At 34.6% G+C, this 16059-nt stretch overlaps 1 protein-coding gene across 6 annotated transcripts in view; it reads right to left on the bottom strand.

The window, feature by feature from the left end:
• Positions 1 to 374: 374 nt before the first annotated feature.
• The window catches only part of PIBF1 (progesterone immunomodulatory binding factor 1), a 107123-nt gene continuing 91438 nt past the window's right edge, over positions 375 to 16059 (bottom strand). For 3 of the 6 annotated variants that reach the window (XM_039570142.1, XM_010405570.3, XM_010405571.3), the window contains exons 17-18: positions 3237 to 3413; positions 375 to 1011 (exon numbers count right to left, since the gene is read on the bottom strand). In XM_039570142.1, the coding sequence (XP_039426076.1) occupies positions 955 to 1011; positions 3237 to 3413 (234 nt within the window). In that variant the 3' untranslated portion in view covers positions 375 to 954. Of the gene's footprint in view, positions 1012 to 3236; positions 3414 to 16059 lie in introns of those variants that run through there. The other 3 variants (XM_039570695.1, XM_039571202.1, XM_010405572.4) reach the window with 2 other exon arrangements.

The raw sequence follows: 16059 nt of genomic DNA, 5'->3' as shown, positions 1-16059 counted from the left end.
TCTACACACTTGGCCTCCCTCACTCACAGAATGGTAATTTTAAACTGTGATGTGCAATTGCCAGCATTTTTACCTTGCACTCTCAGAAAGAGAAAAGGAAAAAAAAGGAAACTGAAGCTTTTCTGGAGCAGAGGAAGTATTAGTGTGCTTCAACTGTTGTTTGGAAAAGGAAGAAAAGTGTATGTGGGAATCATAAGCTTGATATAGCTCAGTATTATGTAGCAAATAATTATTGTTCGTGTCCAGGTTAGAAAAAACAATCAATTTAAGATATTGTCAAGGAAAAAGGAGCTAGGAAAAAGGTGCTAAGAAGAAGGAGCTTTCTCTTAAGTGAAATCTGAGCAATATTTTCAGTATACAGTACTTATCAGTGCTGATAATTAAGATGTATTTTATTGGTTCTCTAAAGTATTTTTAATGCCTGTTCGGTTATACAAGTGACATCAAGTGATAAACTACAAATCAAGTCTGGTAAGAAATTTTTTTTCCAGCTGATGTGAATTTCCTTCACAGAAAGTAGGATACAGTTTGATACTAACTCATGTATATTTTAAAAATTTCCATCAGCCAGAATAGTTGCAAGGAATGTGGCATGAAACACAAGGTCCAAGAAAAACAATATAAAAAAAGCCGAAACATGCATTAATTGGAACACTCTGAATAACACATCCTTTATCTGCCCAGATTATAATGTGTACAACACACTAATGTTTATTTATCTTTTAAAATTCAAATACATGTTAGTAAAATTATTGCATGCATTATTTCCACACATTTCATTCACATAACAAATCTAGAAATTATTTTATGAAGTGTAAGATTATTTGACAGTTAAAAAAGAAACAGTTAAAACCAAACCAGTTTGCTTTTATAGTAAAATGGACATCATTATGACGAAAATAACTTTAATGAAAAACTCCCCAAAGGATTATTTTTAATGATTTTGGAAAAATGCTATGGTGATGTTTTCTTCTGCAGTTTCTTGTACCATACAGGTGCCTCTTTATTTGTCTGTAAAAGAAAGAACATGTAGTTGTGAGACAGTGAACACCAGAAGAAAAACATGCAATCTACACAAGTCTCCCTCCTTCCAAGGCAGTTCACAGTTGAGTTCTTTGCTTAAATGCAAATATCAGAAACAAGACTGTGCATTTAAAGTTACTATTACGACATGCCAATATTAAAACCTCCCTATTTCCAGGTTATAAAAAGCAGATTATAAGATAAAAATGAAATGATTTAAAAAAAAATATCTGTCACAATGAAAACAAGCATCAACTGTGCCATAAACAGGTTTCATTTGAAATAGCATCATCTGAGTTTTCCAGCTGAGAAAGGAATGGATCTTAGAAAAGAGATCTTAGGTGTGCCAAAACTGACTAACATTTTATGCAGAAATATAGTTATTAAAAAATTATAATTGAAAATAAAAGAATTCAGTAGTTTTCTGACTCTGTAGAAGGTATTTTAATTGCAGAGACTTATCTGTGAGCAACTTTTCCTTGCCTTCATAATCCTATGGGTTACTGCTACACAATCAGGATTACTTGTGGCAAATTCAGTGGTGGTTTGTAGAAAATAAAACAGTTTAACAGAAATAAAACGAATCAAGTAGAGGTGGAACAACGTAAGGACTGTTCTGCTTCCAGGGCTGGGTATAATCTCTTGAGTTAGTGAGCACTGTCTCAGTCTGTTGTCCCTAAACTTGTTCCTTTCTAGTTCTATTTTCTGTCTGCTCTCTATTCTTTCTTACCTCCACAACTTAATAAGCATTCAATTTAAAAATCTACTTTATTAATTTTGAAGATTTCAGTTACAAAAATGAATCTGCTCTATTTGTGCAAGCTTTTAGAATTCTAGAAATTGACCTAAACTGGCAGGATTTTCACAGGACTACTGACTTCCTATCTAAGAAAACCTGTGCCAACCACCCATTTTCAGTTCTCTACTCCAAAGTCTGCAAAGACTACAGTTTTTCACAGAGAAACTGGTTACAATTTCTAAGTGTAAATGCAGTTTTTCTGGATTCCTACACAGTTTCTATATCCCTAAGTAAAACAGGAGAGATTATGCACTGAAACCCCAGATCATCTACACAAACTATTTGCTTATGTTTTGGATCACTGAAAAGCTCCATCAAAGACAAAGTTTGGGTGGTACAATTTAGCACTACCAAAAGCACTACGGATGAGACGGCACTGTGTTTAGTTTAATAATGCTATTCAAGCAAATTTCGAACCCCTAAAATACCCCAATGTCCTCACATCATGTCCCAGAGATGCCACCATTTCCTACGTTTTGTGTTAGAAACCTACTACCTGGTGTGCTGCAATAAAAAAACCTCATACCGCCGTTTAAGACACTGTGTGTTAAAAGTCTCCACCAAGAAAGAAAGAAAAAAGACAAAAAAAGACTAAAAACACACAAAAAAGGGGAAGACTTCTCTTTGGACCAAATCAGCACATATGCTATGCAGTGCAGATACACCCAATCCACCCCAGAGAAAGGCAGCATCATAAAGTCTGTTTACAGAGTCATGATTGGTTTTGTGATTTAGCATTGCAGCTTGGTTGTCTTGAATCTATCACTTCAGACACAGTCATAGTCAGAAACTTCTAAACCATTTTCATGAAGCTTTCCAATACCAGAGGCGCTAAATCTGAAGTGGGCCACTTCAAATATTAAAATCCAAGCTTTTTGTTTTTGAAGGAATAAAACAGGGTTTTATAATATCAGGCATCCTTAGCAACAGAAGAGATATCAATAGTGGTGTTCTATTTTTTATATATGTTTAGATACATACACACATACACATTAATATACATGAATATAAGTATACAGAAATACACCTATTTCCTCACTCCTGCTTCTCAATATAGATATGCACAAAGGCCACTTAATACACAATCATGGTAGATTTAAATTAGTATACATGGTCTGTGAATCTCTACAACTACTAAAATTTTGCTAACCACTCTCAGTATTGTAACACAACAATGGTATTTTTTTTAAGACCTGGTTTGCTGTGAACTTAAGATGCAGAAAATAACCAAATAGCTAAAAAACATCATAAACTCTTGATTTTTCTGCTCAACATTGACTGTTTTCATAAAGAGCCTCAAGTATTTAGCTGAATTAATTATATATCTCCTTGAAGGATGAATCCACATTTTTCTTTTTAAAACGTGAGGAGAACCATCAGAAGTTTTGGCACTTAGTCTTATCATAGTACTTACAAATAACGTTGGCTTAGGTGTAAATATATTTTCTTCTTCATGTTCTGACAGCAGTTTTACCAAAGGGTTTGATTTTTTTCCACTTGCATTTTTTACATCAATAAAAGACTGAGGTGGATTTTGTTCATAGCGTTTACCATGTAGATTAATTATAATCTGCTTCATTGTGGCTAGTTCCTATAAAACCACAAAAGAACAATGCTAAGTTATTCCGTTAAATTACATTTCAACCTCTTAAATATTTATTTGTTAATAATGAATTTATATTCACCAAACATGGATCAGTAAATCTAAAAAGGAAGAAGATATACTTGCTACAATGAATAAGATTACTACTTGGACCCTAGCAAATTAAGAAAATAAAATAGGCACAGAGGATTTATGCAACTCAAATTTTGTCTTGCTTAAAGGCTGTAAAAGAGAACATTTACTGTGTAGTAAGAAATACACTATCTCTTTTAACTTAGACTTCCATTTCATTTTAAAGAATTCTTTTGCATTTATTTTGTCAGGCTAAGGGAGTGTACAAATCTAATTTGAAGGACTGTGCCAACTTGTACTTTTGAGCACTAGGTCTTTCACAAAAATTTTATAAATACATTACTAGAAATACATGTCTTTATATCTAGATTAGAAAAGAAGAATCAATAAAAAACCTTTAGAGGATGTACAGCAAAAAGAGGATCAGAATGGAGAAGAAGTTTTGTGAAAAATGTGTGGAGAAAGGAACAAGACTATATAGAAGTGCAGACTTTTTTTGGATATCCTAATAATTTGCTTTGAAAACAATTTGAATTAAAAAAAGTAATCTTTCCTTAATACTTAGCTGAACAAAACAGTTTATTTAAAATGTACAGTAGAGTGAGAAAGGAAAAAACATAGCATTTTCTGACCTAAACTGAACATCCTTTGTCATCTTTCACCACACTTACTGCCAACATTCCCCCTCCACCCCACGTAATGGGTATGATTACTATAAAACAAGTTACAGAATTTAAAGCATTAATTATTATTATTATTACTACTAGTAGTATTATTTAGAGCATTCGTTGTTGTAGAATTAGAACAAGATCAGTAGAAAAGCCTTTCAATGTAAATTTTAAGATGATTTTACATGTTTTAAAATATTAATGTTTTTGTTTGCTTTTTACAAATGTCGTTGCCTTCAATAAACAACACTGTTACTGTATTAGCCTTATATATAATTAACATTGTCTTATCTCTCAACCAGAAAAGGATAATTTGTGTTTATAGCTGAATAACAAACATTTTTAATATCTTACCTATTTAATATTTGCCAGAAAATTATATTGATGCATGTTCTATTTTCATTGAATTATTAGTAATAAGTTAAAAAAACTCTCAGCCTTTTAAAATACTCCTGCCATATACCTTCTCTCTGTCCACTGCTGCCTTTAATACAAGAAACACAGTCAAAAGAAACATGCTGTAGCCTTTAAATTGTTGAATGCTAACTCAGTTACATGAATGGAAGTTACACCCCAAAGACCAGCTTTATAGAGTGTACAAATTGTTCTTGTATCTCAGTCATTTAATATTAACTATTTGCATAATTCAGTCATGTGTGGTGGCATGTTGAAACAGCATGACTGCAGAGCAGCTGTTTAAAAGGACTGCATAGCTGATGCCAGCATGTTTTTCAAAGTTGTAAACTCGGCAAAGATGTTGCCAAAGCAACACATAGACAGAATTTCTTGATGAAAATAACTCAAGCAAGTATACAGCAAATAAATACACCATCACAGGAGATTAAATTGTACATAAACAATGTTTTGACATTAGCAAATGGTGTTCCTATACTTAAACTGTGTTATTCTGTGGACCAAATAGTTGCACGTTTGAACAAGGCAAAACCCAAAAACTGCCACACAGATTTATTTCAGAAACGGAGTTGAAACTTGTATGTGTAGGGTCAAATTCTCTTGTGTCAAGATCCACTTGGCAGTTTAAAGTCTTCTCTACTTAACAGAATCTGTCTGGTACTTGACAGCACTGTCTGTTTTCAGACTTGGAATAGGCTCTGGAGAGTCAGCTCTCACACAAGCTTCCCTTGTGACAGGAGGATTCTCTAATGTGAAGCTATAGGAAGGAATGACAGGGAGTGGGGATGAAAAATTAGTCCACAACGAAGAAGCTATTTTGACATCACAGCCAAATATATCATGAGGATTTAGCTAAGGTTGCCTTAATATTTGTTCTAAAGCCCCTCCACATTTAGCAAGAAAGACCTTAAGAAACTTGGCAAAATAAATAGCACAAGAAACATCAAATCCAGTAGAAGTTATTCCGTTAAATTACATTTCAACCTCTTAAATATTTATTTGTTAATAATGAATTTATATGGGATGTGTACTGCTGAACAAGGAAAGAAAATTGGCCCAACATATTTGCAAGAGATTTACTGTTTTCAGCAAAGAAATACTGAAAACAAAGCTCTGTCTTGAACTGCAGTAATTTTAACCATCTCTTTAGATTTCTCTGCTCCCTGAACACAATTCTTACCTTCACTTTTAAGTTCCAAACCAAGAGTCATTAGCACTACCTGCTACTGCTGGCATGCTACCATGATTCTATGAATATTATTTTCCAATCCTAAAATCCAGCAAGTTGGTCTAGAAAGCTAGTAAGGAAAAGCAGCTCTGGAGATTGTACTTAGCAGAAATACGTGAACTTGTTCCAGTGGGAACAAGACCTTACGAAAAAAGAGGAAAGTAGGTAGAGGATTCAAAGGAGATGGGAAGAATCGTTTGTGTAGAAGGACATGTACTAGTTTCAGGATAAGCTAAGTAAAGGAAGATGTGAAGAGAAATGGATGATTTAAATTTTTATGTTTTTTACTGTGACAAGTCCATGTTTCTATGTCCAGGCAGAGCTGTGCAAATTGTTTACTTACAATATTCCCTTCAGTTACTCAGTGCACTGTAGAAAATAGTGTTGCTACAGCTCTGCATTTCCCAATTTCACTGGGGAAGTATTTGGTCTTTGCCACGCTGGCTCCTGGACATATAAGCCATGCTGTGTGTCACTGTGTTAAGGCTTCCAGGTCTGAGGGCTTTAGCTTCGGAGAGCCAGACAGCAATCCTTCTTGGGAGGACTATGAGTACCAACACCTCTGAGTGGATTCACTCAGCTCCTCCCTGGGCTGGCTTTACACCTTTGGTCTCACTGTCACAAGCTATGGGAACACAAGCGCCCACTCACTGCTTACGCAACATTCTGTGGGGATGTGGCAGTGCAGATACATGGAAAACAATGCAGCTGGCAAAAAAAGGTGGGTTAAGATGACACAAGGAAAAAATTAACCTATGCAGCTGGCACAAAAACAGTGCTTATGTACAATTAGTGTCACCCATACAAACAAGTATGTATTATTAAATACTTTGAAAGTCTGTCCACAGCAACCGGATGAATTTTTGTTAAGGATGCTGCTCTGTGGGCCAGCCCAAGTCCCCATAATCAAAGTAATGAGCTATGTGACACATTAAGTGGGATTTCACTCGAACTTAAAACACTTAAATTGCTGTATCTAAACATAAGTATCTAACCACAAGCTAAGAATCTAATTTTCCATTACGGACAATGTAGCTTGGAAAGTGGCTCCATTCAGAAGTGGGACACTATTGGTGTTGTAACATCAGCCTTGCTGATTAGGCTGCTGTTAACTATAAAGCACAGAGAGATACCTCACTGCAGACACCTTCATTTTGATACCTAAATTATTCCCCTTGCATACAGATTTGAAGTATCAAATTACTTTCTGAAAAAGAACTGTGTTTCTAGAACAAGCTTTCATACCACAGATTATCTATGTGGTAAGTTTTCCAAAACATACAGAGATTTATACTTTAGGACAATCTAACATCCTGTATTCCACTTATGCATATTAATTCATATTTAGTAAAGATTACTTGAACTATAAAAGAATACTTGAAAATTCTGCATACATAACCAGGAAAGAGTTGGAATTCAAAGTAAGTGATTAGAATGAATGGACTGAGAACACAGGGAGTGATGTAGAAGGAGGTGAAGTAAGGTGACATGTATTGCATTGTAAATAGTATCAGAAGAAACTACTTGCTTATTTCCATTTATTTTTGGTAACTTATGTCCAACAACCTTAGTTAAAAATAGCAAAAGCAATTTTGTGTGCCAATATACAAACAGGGAAGGAGATATAAAGGTTGGACTCAATGATCTTAGAGGTCTTTTCCAACTTTTAGTGTTTCTGTGACTATTTAGGTACAGACAAAGGATAGACAGCAGTCTCTTCCAGGGTGTCCATTAATTAAAATGTTTTCTGGTCTGGCATATTTTCCAAATTCCACCTTGCTAATTTATTAGGCTAAATGCTATCAGTGCTGGTGTTGTGGAACTAACTGAAAATCATCAAGCTTTAAAATAGTGTTACAAGAACCAAACTAAAGAAGTGTAAGTAACTTGTAAAAGGTAAAGTAAAAAAGGGTATTACCTGCTCATATTACTCCAGAAAATTCAGAGATTTTTAAATGATGTTTGAGCTTAAAGTAAAAGTAAAAATAAGCTACAGTTTATTTCAAGTAGATTTTACCTGTCTATTATGGGTAATTGAAATAGTACCTAGAAAAATGGAGACTGAAGATCAGTTTTGGAATACAAAGGATAAAATTTGATTCCTTCAACTAGCAAGGCAACTAGAAGACAAGTAAATGGAAAAGTAAGGCAAGTAGCCATATAAAATAAAAATGTATTTAGAGTTATAGATACTATAAAGGGAACTCTATTAACATTTGTTTTGATGTCCTTGATACACACTCAAATACACACAGACCAAAAGAGCATCTTATATTTTCCTAATTCAAAATTAATGTAATATTAGGTATTATAACAAAACCATGACTTACATTGTCAAAGCAAAATGAAAAAGAACTATCTCATATGGGAAATGACTGAGGGATAAAAAGGTGCTCTTTTATCATGCAATTGATGAAGTATGTGAAAGAATTGCCTACATTAAGCATTGTAATCAAGTATAGTATCAAGATAGTAATTTCATTTTTTTTTCAGTGAATTTTCAGCAGTATAATTTTTTTTTTTACTGTCTGTCATAACTATAATCAAAGGAAGAAAGAATCCTCTGTGCACTCAAAAGCTTGCAATAGCACTTAACATTATATATGTGTATATATAGTTATAATAACTATATAAATTTATATAAGCAGTTAAAATGACATGTCTATGTATCATGCTCTGGAAGCAGATGCAAAATAACAGTCTCAAGAAAAAGTAACTAGCTAACAGGAATTAATTACATACATGTCAATTCTTAGGTTCTTATGGCAGGGAAATCTTGCACCTCAAATAACCTCCATACAGTGACGTTGAAAAGAAGCTTTATGTAGATCAAACCAAACAGCTGGAAATCCGCAGTAGGAGGAGATATTTACCTATGTGGTCTCAAGATGGCTCATTCTGATGGTAAATTTAATGACTTTTTCGTATCACTAAAATCATAGAAGAAGCCAATGGGTATCAGACCCATCTGACTCCTTCCTCATTCAGTAAAGCCCATGGCTACTGTAGTCAGGTAAATATCCTCTAAAGCAAAAGTGACCCTGATAATAGTATGCAGAGTTAACTGAACCTTTATCATGACAAGCGGCATTCTACTTTTAGCTCAGCATATCGAATTTAGGAACTCTATATGCAATTTCCAATTGCATGTATTTATAAATTTACAATTGCAAATTTCACCTTAGATTATAACAGCATTTTTAAGCAGAGAACTTGTATTGTGGAAGCTGAACAAGAGACTTCTGCCCTAGAAAATATATCAGGTCTGGCAGAATCACTGAATTTTGATGACTGACAAGTGTTCTCAGAGAAGAACACAGCATAAAAGAACAGCACAGAAAACCAATTTCATGGTCAAAATGAGAAAAATCAGCTGAGAGAGGGATAAAACTAGAGGTCTCCTCCCTCAGGGATGCTGATCAAAAGTTAAGGTCTCTCCAAATTTGTGAGTCAAGCACTAATGTGATGATTTTAGATGTGTATTCTCACTCCCAATCCGTAAGAATCCTGTACTGTGAGAGCAAAGCATGTATGGTCAGGACCTCCTTTGGAAAGCTTGTGTTCTTCACTTTAACTGCCATATGGTCCCCATGTGGTTAAACTATAACTCAAAATAAAATATGTATCCAGTCTGGAGGCTGACTGTACATCCCCCATGTATGGAAGGGATTGAACAAAAAACTGCTTCACAAAAAGACTTAGTGCACCACAATTTGAGTCCAGAGACTGGACTCCTCAATGTGGAAGTCAAATAGTAGCTTTGAATGTAGCAGCCTGGTGACTATTATGGCTGCATTAACTTCTAAAATAACATTAACAATAAAAACAATAAATATATTAGAACATACAACTGAGGGAAGGTAGCCATACTGGGATGAAAAACATGCTCATGGCAAGTCAGCACAATCTGTCTTCACATGCATGTTTCCTCTTATTTATGCAGCTATTGTAGTCTTCAAACAAGTCTGCACAGGGAAAAGCACAGTTCAAAAATTGAGGCTATGGGTATGTTGAAGAATACTGATTTGAGAAACTTAAACCAGCATTTAAGAATGTTCTACCCATTTGGTAGTGTTCTGTAAAGAGCGTATTTTGGAATGATTTCTCAGTCTCTCAAGAATTAAAAGTTCATGTTCAATATACAAAGGTTCATGAGAGGATTCAGAGAAAAAAATAAAATTTTATACTTCCTTTATCTCCTTCTTGAAGGAAAATTACCTTAATCTGGAAAAAGGCCAGAAGGAACCATCTTTACAGTTGTCTTTCTCGAGGTGTTCACTAGGGTCAAGCTTAATGGGCATATCAGGTGATGGTAGAGAAAATACTAAGGATATTGCCCTCTATGAAGTCCTGTGCAGTTCCTTACTTGGATCCCTCTTAGACTCCTACTGTAACTTTTGTGAAAGCAAAGGTATGTTAAAAATAAAGCTGTATCATTTAATTGCTCATATTAAGTTGGAGAGGGGTATTTGTGAGAACTCTGATTGCAGTTTGGCTTTGGAACATGTGACTGGATACTTGGTTGGATTTCCTCACATACATCTTTAGATATCTTCAGTAGTAATATTTAAACCTAGGCAAACTAGCTTGTCTGATTCCTCTACATTGCTGTTGGTGGGAAATTCAAAGGTAGTATTAGTTTTGCTTATTTTAAATTAGGTTATGGTAAATCACACCATAATAGTGCCTGTTTTTCTTTCTGACTTCAAATCCCTAGATGATTTTCAGATGTAGGTATCTACACTATAGATTTTTAAAATTAGGCAAGATCCATCTCTGCTACTTTGTCACTTGACAAGCGACTTCTCAGATCATCTTTACACTGGCAGTACTCTTTAACAGCACTGGAGTTCACCAGTTAAAATGGAGGTAAACAAACGAAACACACTGTAGGGATTCTTGGAATAAACATGTTTCTGGACAACAACAGACTAGGTGACTGAAAAAGAATCTGGTTCCGCCTTTCAACATATGCAGTGACTTGCATACAACACTTTGAAGTTTGAGTATGGTACTCAAACTTTGGAGCAAAGCTAGAGGAAGGAGATATATGTGTTATTATCAAGGAATGAGACTCTCAATCAAAAGTAGTACCTACAATGCCTCTCCTCTTCAGAAGTGCTAACAATTCACACAAAGAACTATTTTAGAACTGTCCTTCAGTGGTTTTATTTCTGCTAGAGACATACTGCAGAAGACAGCCTATAGCCTGGAATTAATTATCTGTTCCCTTTTTTGGCTGAAGTGGGAAAAAAGACCAACACCATTAGCACAGAATTCACAACACTGGACAGTAAAATTAATGACAAGGTGTGAAATAGGAGAAAGACACTGCAGAAGCACCATTTTGACATAAAAGCAAAATGAAGCAAATGGTCAGTCAGTCCATTCCACTGCTAAAGACTGCAGATGGATAGGAAGCAGTGGCACAACTGGTGGAAACTCAGCTTCAACAGTGGAACTCCCTGAGCTTGTGCCTATCAGGAGTAGAATCTACATCCATAACAGAGCTCAACGAAGATTTTAACAACCGCCTATGAAATCAAGAAAACAAGTCATTGTTCAATCCTTCGAGTAAGGCAGAGTGTATTTGGCATAGTTACATCCTAATTGCAGCTGTGCTGGAAATATGAGAAGTCAGCAAGAATTCCGGTTAAGAACTGCACATATGGTCATCTAAGGCACATGGATACACACTGTAAAGCTGAAAACTGGAAGACAGTATGAAATGTCCTGATCAAACAAATGAACCTGATAACTGAGTGGTGGAAAGGTGCCAGACCATATGCAGGATAGCTTCTCTGCACTACACTTAATTCATGAGTTCTCTGTATCCCAGTGCATATAAAAATCGTAAAATGAACTGACAGATCTGTGACTATATGGATCTACAAACTACTTCCAGTTTTATAAGGTGAACTAGGACTGTGGCAACAAAATAAAATATCCCAGTCACTGCAGAGAACAGCTTCTGTCTTTTTAGATACAAAATCTCTGCCTATTTCAGGTGTATCTTAAACTTGTTCTTAACAGTTTAATCTTTCTCACTTCTTAACAAAAATAGGAAATAATTTGTCTCATCATTCAGAACTAGCATATCAGATTCTTAGGGTTTTTTCAATTTTTTACTGTAGATCAGAAATATATTTGTAATTGTAACTAGGACTAATTCACCAAATACTTTTTTATCTGAGCCATTGTGACATTCATTTACTCAATGTTTAATAAAAAGCATGCTTTCTTGAGTAAGTACATCTAACAGGAGATGGATGCTAACATGCTAATATATTAAAACACCTTTATTTACATAAATTATTATGGAGAAGTTACTGTATTTTCTGAGATGGTAATATTCTAGTTTAATTTTTCCTGTCTTTGTTATTTCTTACATAGTATTTAAATTCACTTTCCACTTGATAATAGTCAAATGCTACCATGAAATGAACAAAAGTAAAATTTTTACATAGTTGGATATGCAGTAGAATGTGACAGAAATATACATAGCCAATACAGGAAAAAGAATATAACACGGGTTACATCTTGAGAAAATATGAACAATTTCAGATTAATTAACAATTTCTTGTTTAAAAGCTTATAATTTTAATTGATTCTGGCTCTCTCAAAACCATATGATTTAAAATACACATGTCAATTCCGTCCCATAATCCATATATAAGTTGCATTTTGCCTATGAAACCTCCTATTTAGTACACAGCTGCTTACTGTACACCACTGTGAATATAAAGATAATTCTTGCAAAAAATATATATTAAAAATAGTAACATACTCTGAATAATACAGCTCAAAGAAAAGAGTCAATGCTGTTAAGTCCTTCTTCTTCCTAAATTCAGTACTATTTGGAATTCAATTTTTATTAAAGCTTGACAGCAACAAAATAGATAACAAAAAGACGAGAGATACTGCTTAGGAGCATATTTTTCTTTGTGAAAAATGAGCCAGAAACTTCTCTACACTCGTTTAGCAAAGTAAATGTCACTTTGTTTCTCCAAGCTTAAAGCTGAGAATAGCTCCGGGGCTTACTTGTGATGCAGAAATGTCCCTGTAATCTACTTAGAAAACATGCAGAACATTAATAGAAACTAGAATCTTGAAACATAAACGTAGCATAAGAAAAATGATAATTACTCTGTGGCTTAACATTTAAAAAGAGAGCTAAGCATTGTACATCAGCATTTTTTTATATAAAACAAGTTGCAGCACATAGATGAGCAGGAAGTCATTCACTTTGGAAACAAAATAATTTTGACATTATCGTGTACAATCTTTCTACACAGAAGAGGGGGAAGAGGCAGAGATAAGAGATTGTTTGAAGGCACCTGTTACCAATCACATCTTTTCATTCGTGTCTTCCCAACCCCTGCAGATACCCCTTCCTTCCCCTCTCCCCAACAAAGCAGTTTTCTCCTTTTATCCACTAAGCTTCCATCCCTGATTAAACACGTACTGCCCTCCCCCTTATGACTCCAAAGCTTTTTATGAGCGTCTGAACTTCTCTCCACCTCTGTTTTTTTGCAGATGGCAGCTGTTGCTACTCTGCAGGTTCCTAAATCCAACATATTGGCTTTCTGTCCTAGGTTATTCCTAGTCAATCTTCTTCAGCATAACTTAATTACAGCTAAGGATAGTATTAGCCGGACTTTAAAGTATGACTAATAGTGAAATGCTGAAAACTCATCTGGAATTTTCAAGGTCATTGCTGAGATGCAATTAAAATCTGGGCACAGAGAATTCAGCAGTGAGGGGCAGTCCCCAAAGGCAATATGAAAGTAAAAAGGACAAACCTAGTAATGTAGAATGGACTGGTCAAAGTAAGGTAAAGCAGAGATACTTCAGTACACCTTGCTTTTCCACAAAAGAGGAAAAGAAGAATAAAACCATCTGACTTTTCTTTCACTCTTGTGAGCAAAAAACCAGGGTAACTATTGAAAAGTACCAGGATTTTGTACAGGATTCTGACATAAGATGAATGCAAGCACAGAGACTACCAGATTCTCAAACACTGTGAACATTAAAATTTTGGAACAATGTCATGGAATTCTGAAATTCATATGGCCAGGTATAAAGTCTAACATTCATGACCATTTATCTAAATCCTTGGAAACCTTAGCCTGATAATTTACAGAAGCTCTGAAAAAACTTGTAAGAGCCCTTCACAAACTATGCATATCCTAATATGACTAATTAGTAACTGTTCCTCCTATTGATCATTTGGACTCTCCAATCTTAAACACACTTGGAAAATGCATTTGGCAACCATTTATCAAAAACTAAATAATAAATCAGATTTTTTATATTTTAAAGATAATGAAATAAGTATTTTCTGTTCTTAACTTCATCTTTCTCACCTGTTTTGTTGTTTTTTCTATGCTTACTTATTACCTACAAAATATTGCCTTATGCTTATCTCCTTTTCTTGCATCCCACCAGATCCTCTGTTTGCTTGGACAAAATAAGCTAGACCTTTAATCTCACTCACATAAGACTTCAGGCCTGTTGTGAAATTTATCTTCTTTTTTCCCCCAGAAAATATGACATAAAAAAATATAAAATATTAATCCTACAGATCAAATGAATTTTTTTTTTAATTTACATTTTAAGTTTTTAAGATTTTAATCTTTGAGAGACTGGCAGGACTTTGAAAAGTGGCCTTTTTCAGGAGACGTTGATTAGAAGTGAATGTAAATTCTAAGAATGATACAAAGCAAAAATGTAATTGTTTGTGAAACCCCTTCCAAAATGCAACCAGTTCCTATATAAGAAGACGACTTAGAGAAAAGAGTTAATTCATGTCTACTTAGGAAAAATAAACACTAAGGAGGATTTTCTTTCCAGGCTGTTGAACTGAAACATGTAAGAAACAAAAAATGGCTGCGATTAAGATACTGCATTAGGACACATGAACTTTTAACCTCTTCTCCAAACTGGGGAGTTTTGGACAAAGCACCATTTCTTTTATTTTGATCATTGCTTCTGCAAAACAGGGATAGTGATTGTTTTCTGCTTAACTTGTGGGTATAATATTTGTGAGACAGGTGTTCAGTTACTGTGGTGAAGGACAGAGAAATACTCAGTTAATAAACAGGATTATTTTGACATATTGCTAAGAAACTGTGAAAACCTGGGAAGGGGAATGAATTACATGGTTGTAAAGGAAAAGCATTAGGTTTACTCATAAATGGTGAGTTATATATCAGATGTGGAATGCTCCTCACCTGCCAATTAGAAAGTAAGTTCAACATAACAGTCACTCAGGCAATTAGCATTTTAATATTAACCTGCTAGACTATTTTCAGCAAGAACAACTCAGTAAGAGTTTTTTATGTTTTAAAATGCTTTAAATAAAATAAGAGTTTGCAGTGGCTAACCAAAATAAATTTTAACCCGATCTAGTTGAAGATTTTCTACCAATTCAGGTACACATATTTAGATAGATTTAACACTCAATTTGAGTGACACAACAATTTACTGACATAAGCTAAGTGGATTTAAGTAAACAAATAGCATTCAAACTCCATGTGTCTGTAGCCATTTAACCAGCTGATATCAAATAGGTTTATTTAAACTACTACTACATGTTTTCTACTTTGTCCCCTAGCAGACAGCCAGAGCCTGGTTTCTGGTTGCTAACTTCACTTGAAGAGCTTTGGCACAGCAACACATGAATGTGTCAATAAGGCAGGTGACTAGTTCAGCAAGTTTACATTCTATCACTTGTATGCACAGCTGCTAATGTACGATGAGTGCACAGATGTGTAAAGCAGATAAAATATCAGCAGGTTGTCATATCTTCTTACCTGGTGTATAATATTCATGGGCTGATAACTAATCATGTCTGCATAAACAATTGCATCGTAGGAAATGAATGGCTATGGTAAACAGCCTGAATTTGCAGCATTTATGTAAAAAATGTTATCCTTTTATTCCTTATGACAATTATTTCATAATATTAGTTTTACTTTTATAGGCTAAAAATTACCATATTGCCAGAGTGCATCATATACTGGTGATTTCAAGCATTTAAAAAAAATAGTGTAAATGAAGTCCTTTATATTCATACAAACAGAAATTGATCTTAGCACTTGGAAGAACACCTATTAAAGTCTTCTATTGGTGTCTCTTATACCACTGTTGCATTATTTGCTTTAACATCTCCTACAGTAATTCTATTTGAAACATAAAAAGAATGTCTCCATTTTTTCTACTTGCTCTGCTTTTTTTTTTTTCCCCAAAA

Source organism: Corvus cornix, chromosome 1 (assembly GCF_000738735.6).
Source record: "Corvus cornix cornix isolate S_Up_H32 chromosome 1, ASM73873v5, whole genome shotgun sequence".
Taxonomy (NCBI): Eukaryota; Metazoa; Chordata; class Aves; order Passeriformes; family Corvidae; genus Corvus; species Corvus cornix.
The sequence above is the reverse complement of the archived record's forward strand: the minus strand, read 5'-3'. Positions and strand labels throughout refer to the sequence as shown.